Genomic DNA, 15,034 nt, shown 5'->3' on the forward strand with positions numbered 1-15,034 from the left:
AAACCTGCATTATTTAGCCCATATATCACTAGAATTTGATGTAATGAGTTTTACTACTTCAACAATGTCTTAACAATGAATTCCTATGATGAAGGAGTAAACAACAATCCAAACTGGCATGATAGTGAAAACTCCAACATAAGCATTGATCTGGTGATTAAAGACAGAGGTTAACATCCAAAGATGACTACTTTTTGGGAGAAGAAGTAGTCATCTGAGAAGATGGTTCAGATTCTCTGCTCCCACTCCTACCTGTATCTTCCACCCCCTCCCCCTCCCGCACCCACAATCATGAAAGGGGGCACAGGAAAAAGAACAAGTAAATGGAAAAGAGACATTTAGATATCAGCAGATGTGAGTCTTTGGAAAAGGGGCTGAAGCAAACTGAACAACGTCTAAGATTCTTTACTTCCTCTATTTCATTAAAGTGCAGAGAAACATGATTGCGAATATATTTTTTGTGATTGTTTAGATGAATCATATCTTTGGTATATGATATTGATTGGAATTATATTGTATAATCATATATAGGCAATGTGATACGAATTAGATCCTAGCATGATTTTAACTAAATCATTTGTTAACAACGTTAATAAAATATTACATCATTGCCCTTTATTGACCCTGTATCTGCCAAGCCTGTTATCCGGTTCATTGCCAGCTGATGTACTCTGCAGTCCACCCACAGGGAGTAAAAGTGTATGTAAAGACGTGTTTGTGTACATAGAACGAGTGTGAGTGAAGGAAAGGAGAATAAGTATAGAGAGGGATAGAGAGAGACAAGCAGAATTTAGCAGGAACATGAGAGAGACGCAAAGTAAGGCACTGCCCCTGAGGCCACTTAGGTTCAGATGTTCTGTTTTAGTTATGTGTAGCATTAATGTCCATCCCATTGTCCCATTTATAGGTGGAATAAAACAAATAGCTGCTTCTACTTACTTGCAATCCAAATCTACAAAATTTATGTCACTGACATGCATGCAAGTAAAATCGCACATGTTATTTTGAAACTGTCTTTTGACAAGTTACGTTTGGTGCTAAAATATAATAAAGTATCTTCTGATTCCCTTTGTGAATAATAGACGATAATCTTTCTTGTTCACATTTCAGCACCATGTAATCTTCAGAACGTCACAGCTTATGTTGACTGTGTGACAAAAATTGCAATGGTATCGTGGGACCTCAGTGATGGCGCACTGACGTATGTCGCAACAGCAGAAGCAACTGACGGTCACATGGATTCTTGTATGACAACAGGCACCAACTGTGAATTAGTGGCTGTGCAGTGTGGCCACAAATACACGGTCACTGTTCTAGCACTCAATGACATGTGCAACGTCTCTGAGAGTTACAGTCAGCAGATGGAGACAGGTAATAGTCTGGCTCTAATAATGTCAATGGTCTATTACTGTCAAATAATACACTGCAGGAGTCTATGTACTCCTAGCAGAAATACTGACTCGGAGAGGTTCAACAGAAAAGGTTTAATTCTTGAGACTGCATGTTGAACACAAAATGGCGTAAGAGCCTACACCAAGTCTGACTGACTGCATCAGTCCACAGCTTCGACTGCCCCTCCCCCGCTCTGGGCTTAACTATGTTGCAGATCGAGTTTCTTAAAGGTGTGATCCTTCTTAAAGGCATGACGCCTGATTTATAGTCTACGGACCGAAAAGTGGATTGTGTCCTTTCTGTGGTCGGTACGCCACAACACAATACTAAAGAAAAGCATTCTTTTAAACAAAAAAAATGTAAATATTAAATGAATTGCACTATTTACAGGCTAAATTTCAAACTTTCAATCCAACATGAAAATCTGAAATTAAATTAAATCATTTGCAGAGAAGTACATAGTCCTAAATGAGTAATTAAATGAGTGTTGACCTTCATGAGAAAGTGTTTGGCAGCTCCCACATTGACACAGAGAGTAAATACTCCACTTGCTATGGTACTTGGCCATACAGACTAGGATGGTCTTATGTTCAGACTTGGTCTCTTCTGAGTTAGTTGATCTCAGCCTGTGTGGTGCTAGGAACACAACAGTGGGCTTCAGCATATGCTAGGAAGGGGAAAACTTAGCACGGATTTCCATTCCTGATCACTGGCCAGTGGTAGAAGCAGAGTGAGGACAGAATCAGGCTCAGCAGCAATGTCCCTGATGTCTTGACCTAAACATGGAGATGACCACTTGGGCATGTTTTAGTGAAACAGAAACAAAAAATGTTGGAAATAGGCAGTCAGCATCTGTAGTGAGAAAAGTTAATGTTTCAGTGGTGACCCTTCTGACGATAGAGTCATAGAGTTTTACAGCACAGAAAGAGGCCCTTCGGCCCATCGTGTCTGCGCCGCCCATCCATCCCTGTCCAGTCTAATCCCATTTTCCAGCATACACGATCTGCTGTGTATTTGCAGGGTTCCCCCTCCACCCCCCCCCCGTTTTTATAGGTAACATTTTCAGAAAGAAATTGCCATGTAGATGTATACAGCTTCTGTGCTTTATATGTATTTGTATAATATATATATTATATAATTGTATAAAACATCTTTTAAAAAGCAAACTGTAAGGGAACAGCATTATATGTAAACTGGGATTTTCATGATTAAACTTGGAAGAATATAGTAGAGCAAAACAGAAAGGAAAGGAATTCAATTGGAAATGTGAATATAATGAAACCAGAGAATATCCATTAATGTCCAATACAATTGAAATAGATTGTGCCTTCCCTTTGCCAGTGTATGCCTTCAATTACACATTTTACAGCTATTATTCCAATCAAATATTATCAGTTAACTGTAGCTGTAATTGTAAAAGGAGACTTGCATGTAAAATGAAGTTGCAGAGTTGACGTAAAATGGGCCATGAGATAAATTAGTATTGTGATGTTTTTGTTTCCGAAGCGCCTTGTGCCCCTGTGGCTGTGGAAGCTACTCTGCAGTGTGAAGCTAACACAGCGTCAGTGACTTGGGAGCAGAGCGACGGGGCAGAACTGTATGTTGCAACAGCACAAACAAATAATGGGCATATGACGTGGTGTAACACAACGGAAACGCGCTGTGACCTGCCCAAGCTGAAGTGTGGGCAAATGTACGAAGTAACTGTAGAGGCACTGTCTGAGAACTGCGGGAGTAACAGTAGTTACAGCACTCAACTTCAAACAGGTGGGGACGACTTTCTGAAAGGTTTGGATGCACTCCATTCACTATTTAAGTCCAACAGAAGAGGAACTGTTCTGTTTGCAGCAATGTGTTGTACGCTCAAACAGAACTGAAGCCTGCGTTCAACCTCTACACAATGCACTGCTGTTTGATGAATGCAAAGGTGCAATATGCACTAACTAACCGAGCAGAGGAGGACACTTTCCTGTTATTAGTGGATTTCCCATGGCTTTGCCGGTGGAATGTCAGGACAAAGCATATTTCCCTTAGACTGGCATTAGTGATGCTGAAAGGATGAGTTACGGAGAGCTGCAGTTTATTAAGGTCCCTCTAGTGGTAAATGTATGCAGCTGCAGGCGTGACTATGGCCTAGGAATTCAGTTGTTTGCGCCAGCCGCTAGCGCCTTAGGAGGAGGAAAAGTGGGGCGCTAAGCGGCTAGCGCCCGGGCGCAGCGCGATTTGCGCCTCTCGCGAACTTCAGTTAAGATTTAGCGGCGGCGCAAAACCTTTGCGCGCGCTCAGCTGCGCACGCAGATCCTGACGTCATTTCATGGTGCAACGCCCTTTGTGCGCCCCAAACCGGAAATTCAGTGGCGCCGGCCTATTGTGCGCCTGGCACCCCTAGCGACTGGTAGAGGGGAACGGTTCCCAGTCACTGCGGGGCGCGGGGTGCACTAATTAAAGGAGACTCCTCCTGCAGTATAAATGGCAGCCATTTTGCACCACTCCTTCTTTGTGAGAGACGGTTCTTTGGAGAGAGACAAAGGTAGAGAGCTTTCTGGTTTGGCTCAACACTCGCACAGGTACTTGTGGCTTCAGGCCACAGCTTTGCACTTGTCTTTAACTTCAGTGTCATAGCATTGATTGGAAACATATAATGGGGGCTGCAATGGGTGGAAACGTTGGGCTTCTCCATTGCATTCAAAGGGCTCAGACGCCGTGAGAGAGTGCCAGTCATGGCCAGACGGAGAAGGGGCAACAGGCGTCGGCAAAGGAGGCCTTACCCACCCAGGGTATACCGCCAGCAGTTTTCATATCTGAACATGTCTGAGGAGCAGTGTGTTCGGAGGCTGCGATTCAGAAGGGCGGTGGTCACTGAGACCTGCCACCTGCTTCGTGGAGATCTGCAGCCACAGCTGAGGAGCAGGACGTCTCTGTTGGTGGCAGTGAAGGTGACGGTGGCTCTCAACTTCTATGCCACCGGCTCCTTCCAATCCGCTACTGGGGACATTTCCAACATCTCCCAGTTTGCGGTACATTGCTGCATCCGCCAGGTGACCAATGCCCTTTTCAGAAGGAGATGTCAGTTCATCTCCTTCCCCATGACCGTTGACAAGCAGCAACAGCGTGCAATGGGCTTTGCAGCATTAGCGGGCTTCCCCATGGTGCAGGGCACCATTGACTGCACGCATGTGGCTTTGCGGGCACCTCTAGAGAATGCCGAGGATTACCGCAACCGGAAGGGCTACCATTCGCTCAACGTGCAGTTGGTGTGTGACCACAGGCAGCTCATCCTAGCTGTCAACGCCCGCTTTCCAGGCAGCAGCCATGATGCCTTCATCCTGCGCCAGACTTCTGTGGCAGACATGTTCGAGGCCCAGCCTCACCCACGAGGATAGCTTCTCGGGGACAAAGGCTATCCTTTGTGCACCTGGCTGATGACCCCGCTCCGTGCGCCCAGCACCCCTGCTGAAGAGGGATACAATGAGAGCCATCAAGCAACCAGGAACATCATTGAGCAAACAATCGGCGTGCTGAAGCAACGGTTCCGCTGTCTGGATCGCTCCGGGGGAGCCCTACAGTACTCGCCTGAGCGAGTCTCCCATTTCGTTGTCGTGTGCTGCATGCTGCACAACCTGGCTATCCACAGGACTCAGCCACTGCCAGCAGACATTGGAGGACCAGCACAGGAGGGAGGCAGAAAGTGCAAAGGCCGCCCGTCGGCGGCTTATTGCAAGTCGGTTCTAGGCCCCCTCTCAAGGAATGGCTTGTGCCAATGGCAGAAGATGAATGTAGCCGCTCCACAAGCCCTCAGCCGAGCAGGGCAACCAGGACTTCCAAAAGAAAGCATGGACAGTGCGATTTAAGAATTTTTTTTACTATGATACCTCTGTGCCCTTCCCACATGACAAACTAATGGAGAGAAACCCCCCCCAAAAACACAAATACACCAGTCTCGGCCTTTACAAGTAAAACAAATATACCAGTCTCGGCCTTTAAATATGAAACAAATACACCAGTCTCGGCCTTTAAATATGAAACAAATACACCAGTCTTGGCTTTTATATATGAAACAAATACACCAGTCTCGGCTTTTATAAGTAAAACAAAACATTTGGCCACACCTTCTACTTTTTCCCCTGCGAGGGTGATCCATTTCGCTTCTGTGACTGGCCCCTACCCGCCCTGCAGCTCCTCCTCAATGGGACCCCAGTGGCTGCAGCAAGGCTGCTGAGGGTCAGATGGTGAGACGGCAGATGCCCTTGGGGGTCGGCCTGGACCAACTCTGGGCCTGGAGGGGCCGGCTGCTGACTGCTCCAACTCTGCTGGGGCGGCAGCAGTCTGTCCAACAGCTGGTGGCAGCTGCAATGGAGGAGTGACAGTGTTGGCTGCAGGAATGCTGCCAACCTGACAGATCACAGGCACTCCCTGGTCGGCTGAGACATTGGCACGTGCACGGGCCAGCACTGCAGCATGCGCAGCAATCTGCTGAGGCACAGACTGCTGGGCTGCTGCGGCACAGCGAGTACCCCGGCGATGCCTGGCCGATCCAGCGAGTGTGGCAGCAGTTAGTGCCCGTGTGGCCCTGGTCTGTGTCTGCATGGCAGCAGCCAGTGAATGCACGGCACGACTGAGCACTTGGCTAGAAGCCGCCTGTGAAGCAGCGAAGTCCTGCTGACTCCTAGCCTGTGCTGCCGCGATGTCCTGCAGACTCCTGGCCTGTGCTGCACTGAATTGTTGCAGACTCCTGGCCTGTGCTGCCCCGAATTCCTGCACACTCCTTGCCAGTGACTCTATGGAGTTAGGCATCCTTGCCACTGCAGCCATGAGCTCAGTGTGCCTGCGCTCAGCCTGGGCGCCCATTTCCACTAGGAGCCGCACCTCCTCTGCGCTCACCGTAGCAGGACTGGAGGCTGCACTCACCCTCCGGGGAGAAGGCCGCCGAGCTTCCCCACCCCTCCCGCGTTGCTGCAGCCCGCTGGTCCCCGGAGCTTCACTATCCTCCGACCCTTCCCCCCCTGCTCCCCTCCAGGGAAGACGTGTCACCATCATGGCCATGGGCTGCCTCGGCTGAGGGTGTCCCTGATGGGCTGGCTTCCTCTTCCTCCTCCTCTATGTCTGACTTGGACACAGTGCCAGCTTGAGGGGCCGCCTCCTCACCTGGCGAGTCACCATCTGAAAGCAGGGAGGCACAAGAGTTGCTTTAGAGTGAGGACAGGGCGGCAGCAAGGGAGGCATGAGTGCTGCTGTGCACTGCATTGGTTCGATAGTGGCAAAGGATGCTGGCGTGAGGCGCAAGTGGAAAGGGAGAGGTCAAAAAGGTGATGACCTTACCATTGGTGCCCAGAACAGGGTCAGCATCTCCAGTGGCGACGGGGCCACTCAGCCGGCCTGCCATGATCCGCTCCACTCGCTGCTCGAGGTTGCTCAGCTGTTTCAGGTCAGGACGGCCTCCCCTGGTCTGTCGCTGCTGTCTTCTGTTATGCGCCAGCTTGGACTGCAAGAGAAAGGACCGCCTCTAAGTACAGTGTCAAGCCCTGATCTTGCCCGCACTGCTTCCCATGTTCGAATAGCTCTGACAGTGTCTAAAGTCCTGATTGCGCAAGTGCTTTTCATGACAGTCCCATAGCTGCTGGATGAGGGCTGGCCATTAGGGCTTTCAGACCTGTTTGGCCATAAAGTGAGGTACACATGCAGGGATGAGGAGGATACTGGAAAGGGTACTCACCCTGACAACCCGAGTGAGGTCGTTGAATTTTTTCCGGCACTGGGTTGGTGTCCTGCCAACCACGCTGTTGGACGTGACCCTGTTTGCCACATCCCTCCATGCTCTCCGATATTCGGCGGGCAGCGGCCTCCTGCCACCCTCAGGGAAGAGGATATGGCGCCTGCGGTCCACTGCGCCAACCAGCAGCCTCAGGTCACCCTCGCCGAAGTGTTGCGCTCTCTCCCTGGCCTTCTCCATTCTCCTGGGCGTGGAGCTGTTCCAGAAGCAGTGTTCAGGCCTTGCCTTAGGGCTGCAGTGTGCAGGGCGTGGCAGCCAAGCAATTCCACCCTCCCCCTTTAAGTGCTGACTGGCGCCTGACTGTCTGGCCTCAATGAGCAACTCGCCGCACCTGCGCTGCGCCCGCCTTCGGTGTTTGCGCCCCGGATCGCCGGCTTAGCGCCTAATGATAGTCGTGCATCGCCTGCTTTAGCGCAGCAGCAACCTCTTGGGGCGATGCAACTGAATATCGGCGAAGGTGGCGCTAAGTTGCGCCGGGCGCAAAAGTTAGCGAACGCCATGCTGTAGCGCCCCAAACGTGGCTATACTGAATTTCTAGGCCTATGTGTCACAGAATGGTGATGCCCAATTAAAGAGTTCGCAACATACATGTCAAATTTAATATATTATAGACTTTTATGCTATTATTATAGGGCCATGCATGATATCAAATTAATGTGCTACATACACCTTGTTAAAATGGGACTGAGCAAAACATGTTTTTCCTTCCAAAGAGGTAATTACTGGCCTGTCCCACTAGCACCCCACGCAAGCCTTTGGACAATATTTACCATTTTAATTAGCGCGATATGTGTTGAACAAATTACAATGTATGCATTAATTAAACAATAAAATAAGAAAATCTAGACTATGCTTATACATGGTGAGGTAGCGCATTTAGTTTTAGTTATTTCAATTTGGTGACTTTTTATTAAAAATGATTTTACATTATAGCATTAGAATTTGCCTCGCTGCAGAATGTCACTGAAAACAAGTTGAGCTAAATTTTGAAATTCCACAATCACTGGACTTCATTGCTTAAAATTGATGGATGCGTGTTGTAAACGCTACACAATCAAGCTGTACAAATAGATAGTTAGAACACTTATAGTTAAGTCGAATAATTCTGCCTCCTTATTACTAAGAAGGAAGATTCTATTATCCCCCTGACATGAGCTGCTGGACACTGTTGAGGAGTTGCCATCAATGTTCTCTTTAAGCTGCGTGCGTGCACGGCCGCACCGCGATCAGGAGGTACCGCGCAGGCTGCTCACGAGCTGTTCCCTCTAAGGTACCGCATGTGCGTGGCCGCGCTGCAAATTTAAAGGTGCCACGCTCAAAAAAAATATTAGAGGGGACATTGGTTGGCATCAATGTTCCCTCTAGGTACTGCACAGGCCGCTCAAGGTCTCAAATACCGCGCAAAAAATGTAAAAAGTACATCGCAAAAACTGGCCGCGCACAACAACGAAATTTTAGAGGGAACATTGGTTGGCATCACTCGCTAATATAAATCAACCTCCTTGCCTGTAATTTTCAATGTCTGCAATCTTTTCCTTTTCCTCATGTCAATAGCACCATGTGTTCCACAGCATATTGACGCCTCTGTGGCCTGTGACAAAAACAGTGCATCCGTTCACTGGGGACACACTGATGGGGCACAGTCATACATTGCAATTGCAGAAGGAGGCAACGGACATTACGTTACATGCAATTCAAGTGACATATTTTGTGAAGTCCAAGGGCTCCACTGTGGCCAAGAATACAGCTTCAGTGTCAAAGCTGCTAATGAGATGTGTGAGAGTGCACAGAATTCCAGTTCCAGCATTTATACAGGTAACGCTGTCACTACCAGTAACACTGTAAAATGCAGTGCACATGGTGTACCTGCACACCTAGTCAACGTGTATTTTTGGTACAACTCTTTCTTCAACTTAAAACAAAAACAGAAAAATTATTTAGATTAGAAATTTCATGCTTCATAATGTGTCCTTTGCTGTTAGCTTCATAATTCATATTTTTAAAAATAAAGTAGTCAATCTCCCATGACATTACACATGGGTGTTGAAATTCAACTTAGTCAGGGGTGCAAATCGCGTGGTAGCAGATTAGCCACCTGGTACACACCCTGCCTGATTTCCATTCATTCTTGGGATATGGGCATTGCTGGCAAGGCTGGCATTTATTGCCATCCCTAGTCTCCCTGAGAAGATGGTGGTGGGCCTTAACCACGGCAATGAAGCAGTTTGATACAACTGGTACCAGTGGTTTTCTAGGCCACTTCAGAGGGCAGTTAAGAGTCAACCATGTTGGTGTTGGACTGGAGTCACATATAGGCCAGACTGGGTAAGGACGGCAGGTTTCCTTCCTTAAAGGACGTTCGTGAACCAATTGGGCTTTTACAACAATCCGATAGCTTCATGGCCACTTTCACATACCAATATTTTTCTTATTTCCAGATTTTTTTTTTAATGAATTAAAACTCTCATGGTGGTATTTGAATTTGCATTCTCTGGATTATTAGTCCAGGCCTCTGGATTAACCAGACCAGAAACATAACCACTACACTACCGTACCCCATTGAGCAAGCAGCCAAATCACTACCGCCCATTTTTGCACCCGTTGAAGTTGGATTTCACCCCGGGAAGTAAAGACCAAGTGTAGTATTTAGGTGAACTGAGGTTACAGGGCCGTTGATAGTTGGACCAGAGAACGCAGACAGACTTCAGTCCCCATTTTAAAGCCATACATTCTGCCCTTATTTTTATATAATACTTTTGATCTGCTATTATTTTTAATAATTAAATAGCAAAATTTAGGGCAATTTGGGAAGCAGAGTAGTAGAGTTGGTTGGAGCTAGGAGGTTCTCTGCAGTGGACGCTAAGGAGCCAGGAGATACAAAACGGAAGTGTTACTGCCACTACATTACAGTGACAAGTTTACATAGACACTTTTCATTATAAATGTGGACAATAGAATTTATAATAGGAAAAGTTGAGACATCGGAAGTGTGTGCAGATGTAAAATTTTTCATATATTGTAGATGTTATCTGTTGATATTTTATTAGCGAAATTAGAAGCAGTACTTTACTGTGCTTAGTTTCCCATTTAAAATCCTATTTCTGTATTTGTGTTTCCCAACTTGTAGCGCCATGTCTCCCCACCAATGTCACAGCAGTTATGAATTGCAATGTCAATTCTGCCACTATATCCTGGGGGAAGAGTGAGGGCGCAGTGTCGTATATTGCAACAGCGACAAATGAAGATGGAGATGTTTACTGGTGCAATACATCAAGTACACATTGTGAAATTACACAGCTGCATTGTGGTCACAAATACAACGTAACTGTAAAGGCACTGGATGGAAAATGTAACAGTGCGCAAAGTGATCCTTTTGAAATCGAATCAGGTAACAAAAATGTTTTTCTTTGCTATTTATTAAAATATATACCACTTGTACATGGATTTGTCAATGGTTATTATAATTGGAAGATAATCCAGTACAATGGACAGTCAATATAAAGTACTCAAAAACACAACGAATTCAATACCATGACTGCAGTAATTTGGATAAATGGCCGTTGAGTACAGATATTTAAAAGATATCCATTTCACATGTACCTACTTGTGATGACTTTTGATGCAAACCTATTAGTCTGATGGATTGTAAAACCATATTGGGTTGGTGAAACAGAGGATTATATTCTTTTGCAAAATAAGTTCCATGGTACTAGTTCAGGAGTATGCAATGTGGCAGCCAGCAAGGAGTCCATAGGAGTGTTCATACCAGTTTTATTTGATATATAATGATGTTTATGTTTTATAATTAGATTTCTCAACTGTTTAAAAAAATCAGTGGAGCACATTTTTGAAGTAGTTTGAAGGCTTTTTAAAAACGTAGTTGATTTTGGGCTCATCAGGGTGAAAGATGTCAGTGCTGGACAATGGAACTCTTTATCCACTCAAAGCAGCCAGCGTCAATATCATGCACTCAAAAGTAACATGTAGCGTGAGCCAGATGTGCAGAAAATGGGGGTAATTTTCAACTTTGTTGCCTGGGCAGTAAGCTAACAGATCAGATCGCCCGCCCAGTGTAGAACCCGCTGATTTTTGTTCCATTGGAATCAATGGAATGAAAATTGGGTGAGTTCTATAAAGGATGGAAGATCCGTTCTACTAGTTCACCTTAATGCACATGGACCATTTAAAGGACATTGACAACAATAACTTGCATTTATATAGTGCCTTTAATGTAAAAAAAAAGGCTTATCGTGCTTCACAGAGGCGTAATCAAAAAAATGGATGACTAGCCAAAGAAGAAGGGTGACTAAAGCTTGGTCAAAGAGGTGGATTTTATGGAGGGCCCTAAAGGAGGAGAGGGAGAGGGAGAGGCACAAGGGTTTAGGGAGAGAATTCCAGAGCATGGAGCCTGGGCAGCTGAAGGCAAGGTTGCCAAAGAAGGGCAAAGGGAATGAGGGCTGGACAAGAGGCCACAGTCAGAGGAATGGAGACTCTGTGGGGCGTTGGTGGGGTGGGTTGTTAGGCCGGAGCAGGTTAAAGAGATAAGGAGAGGCAAGGTCACAAAGGGATTTAAACACGAGGATGAGAATTTTAAACGAGAGATATTGGGGGACTGGCAGCCAATGTAGATGAGGCAAGGACAAGGGTGATGAGTGAATTGGTGCAGGATGGGATATAGGCAGCAGTGCTTTGGATGAGTTCAAGTCAGGATGTGATACCGGCACAGAAGAGGGTTTCAGCAGCAGATGGGCGAAGGTGGAAGTGGACAAGGTTACTGAATTTGTGATGGAAAGGACATATGGTCGGAAGCTCAGCTCAGGGTCAGATAGGATGCCAAGGTTGTGAACAGTCTGATTCAGCTTGAGACAGTGGCCGGGGAGGGGGATGGAGTCCGTTTGAAGGGTACAGAGTTTATGGCAGGGGCCAAAGACAATGGCTTTGGTCTTCCCAATGTTTAGCTGGAGGAAATTGTGGCTCATCCAAGTCTGGATGTCGGACAAACATTTCGACAACACTACAGCAGTGGAGAGGTCAAGAGAGGTGATGGAGAGGTAGTGCTGGGTGTTATCGGTATACATGTGGAAACTGACTTCATGTCTGGGATGATGTCACCAAAGGGCAACATGTAGATGAGGAAGAGAAGGGGGTGAAGGATAGATCCTTGGGGGAATCCAGATGTAATGGTGAAGGGAAAGGAAGAGAAACCATTGCTAGAGATGTGGCTATAATCAGATGAGTAAGAGGTGAACCTACCAAAGGCAGTCCCAGTGAGTTGGAAAAAGGAGATGTGTTGGAGGAGGATGGTGTGGTCGACCATGTCTAATGCTGCAGAGAGGTCAAGGCTGAGGAGGGATAAGACAGTACTCCAGGGGAAGTAATTTTGATACAAGAATCCCCTGTCTAACTTCCAAAATAAACTGTTTAAAAACTTGCTTAAACAATCCTTACATAAGAGAAGGAATTCCTAATTTTCCTAGTGAGAGAGCAATGTACTACAAACCTGTCATGTTTGCTCTGGCACCCAAAAAATAACCCAGTTAGATGCCATAGAGGTACAATTCTGGCATTGTGTTGAGAAGTATCAGAACCCTGGATGTTCACCTGTCACTATAACTTTGAGGGGAAATGTAAGACTGGAATTGTTCTAAACATGCTAGATCCTTGACTTCACACTAGAAAAATGGGAAATTTAAGCTTATCCACTTATGGAAAGGACTCATGAATGAGGAAGTACCTTCCTAATTCTATTTCTAAATGTATATAGAAAATGCAACAAACACACAGCTTTAATACAGAAATATGAGTTCCAGAAGTGCAGCTACAATTATGTATATTTTTCCCTCCTCATCTCTCTCAACAACCTCTCCTGAACATGTTGACTGCTGCTCAGGTATGGTTCCACTGGTGCCGGATGCCCTTCGCTACCTGACCCAGGTGACCATTCTCCATATGTGAGGCCTGACATTGAACCTTGGCAGACTGTTTGACCGCAATAGCACTCCCATTGCTACTAGTTGAGGTCAGCTAACTCGGCATAGAAATCAGTGGTAGGACCTTCTGATCTCTCTGGCTCAGACACACACTCCCTCTATAAAACAAAATTGGAGCAGTCACAACAGTAACATTAAGATGCATCCACACAAGTTTGAACACCTTAATGACATTAAAGCTTGGCTCGTTTTCCAAATTCAATTCAAGTTTTATACCTCACTGATTTATAAACTATATTTTATTTTGTAGCAGATATTAAGTACAGAGGTATTTTTTATTCTTGGCACATAAAATGTAATCTGATTTTCTTCATTGATACTTTTCAGCACCCTGCGCACCACAGGATGTTGAAGCCCATCTGAACTGCGCAGCTGGTATTGCATTGGTTTCATGGAACCAGGGCAGCGGAGCAGTGCTGTACATTGCAACTGCAGAGGGAAGCAATGGCCACAAAGAATCATGCAGCACAGCAAGCCGGAGCTGTGAAATGTCCGACTTACCATGTGGACAGACATACACTTTAGCTGTAATTGCACAAGGCCGCTCGTGCGACAGCATACCAAGCCCCAGCTTACACATCACCACAGGTGCTTTTCAGTTTGTGTGTCTCACCAAATTTATGTTCTGGTGAATAAATCCTTTGACAGGATCGAATGAATATCTTGATAAAGTTGGGATTAACCGCTCGCAGGATACAAGTAGATGATCAAATACTTTACAGAATAAGTAGTTCCTGTGCTGCTGAGAAATATTATCAGTGGAATGCAAGTGATAATCAGGGTTGATTAATATATATACTGTAATGCTACATTGAAGTCCTAGAATTGAGCTAGATTGCTATCAAAGATAAAAGTTCGCAGAGTATTATCTTCCCTTGGAGTTTTACTTGTGGTTAATTACCTCCTTTAGGTGATTAAATTAGTCCATGATTAAACAGATTGTACATGGTCCATGAAAGGAATTGTTCACTGAGCCCTGAAATACAAAGACTATATCAGAACAATGGAAATAGAAAGTGAAGGGTAGAACTCCTCTGTTGCTGCACCAATTGTGCCCTTTGAGTAGCTGAGGATAGTCCCCGTTTCAACCCTCGGTCTGGTTGAGTTGGGTAATCTCAGTTGGAATGGCAGTTGTGGTACTTAAATGGTGTCAATGACCTGAAAATCAGCTGAAGGTCACACTCCTGATCTCTATCCAGTGATTACTTCGACAACACCTCCCTCCCCTGCAACCTCTACCACCAAGAAGGACACGAGCAATAATGTAATGGGAATGCTGTCACTTCCAGGTTCCCCTCCAAGTCACACACCATGCTGACTTGAACATACATTGCCTTTCCTTCATCATTGCTGTGTCAATATCCTGAAATTCCCTACCTAATGCCATTGTGGGAGTACCATCACAACAAGGTCTGCAGAGGTTCAAGGAGAAAATCCACCATCACCTTTTCAGAGCAACTGGGGATGGGCAGTACATGCAACTCACCATCAAGGCTCACATACCAACACTGGCCAATTGAGCATGGTACCAGAAGGTGCCCAGCAGCCGTGGAACCATACCTGTGGAATCCAGAGAACGAGAGTTCAAATCCCACCATGGCAGTTTGAGAATTTGAATTCAGTTTAAAAAGAAATTTGGAAATAAAGAGCTAGTATCAGAAAAAGTAACCATGAAACTGTTGAATTGTTATACACACCCAACTGGTTCACTAATGTCCTTTAGGGAAGGAAACCTGCCGTCCTTATCTGGTTAGGTCTCTATGTGACTCCAGACCCATACCAATGTGGTTGACACTTAACTGCCCTCTGAAGTAGCCTAGCAAGCTACTCAGTTGGATTATCACCATCTCAGGGCAACTAGGGATGGGCAATAAATGCCAGC

The 15,034-nt window shown here is 45.9% G+C and overlaps 1 protein-coding gene across 1 annotated transcript in view; it reads left to right on the plus strand.

Moving 5' to 3' along the window:
• Positions 1-14,076, plus strand: part of LOC147121900 (fibronectin-like) — a 124,183-nt gene extending 110,107 nt beyond the window's left edge. Inside the window, exons 13-17 of the mRNA XM_085978040.1 lie at positions 1,111-1,371; positions 2,899-3,180; positions 8,717-8,977; positions 10,290-10,550; positions 13,480-14,076. Coding sequence (XP_085834166.1) covers positions 1,111-1,371; positions 2,899-3,180; positions 8,717-8,977; positions 10,290-10,550; positions 13,480-13,784 — 1,370 coding nt within the window. The 3' untranslated portion in view covers positions 13,785-14,076. The remainder of the gene's footprint in view (positions 1-1,110; positions 1,372-2,898; positions 3,181-8,716; positions 8,978-10,289; positions 10,551-13,479) is intronic.
• Positions 14,077-15,034: the final 958 nt, after the last annotated feature.

Source organism: Somniosus microcephalus, chromosome 3, assembly GCF_052327205.1.
Source record: "Somniosus microcephalus isolate GS21.2 chromosome 3, FLI_Smic_1.0, whole genome shotgun sequence".
In the NCBI taxonomy this organism is placed as follows: domain Eukaryota; kingdom Metazoa; phylum Chordata; class Chondrichthyes; order Squaliformes; family Somniosidae; genus Somniosus; species Somniosus microcephalus.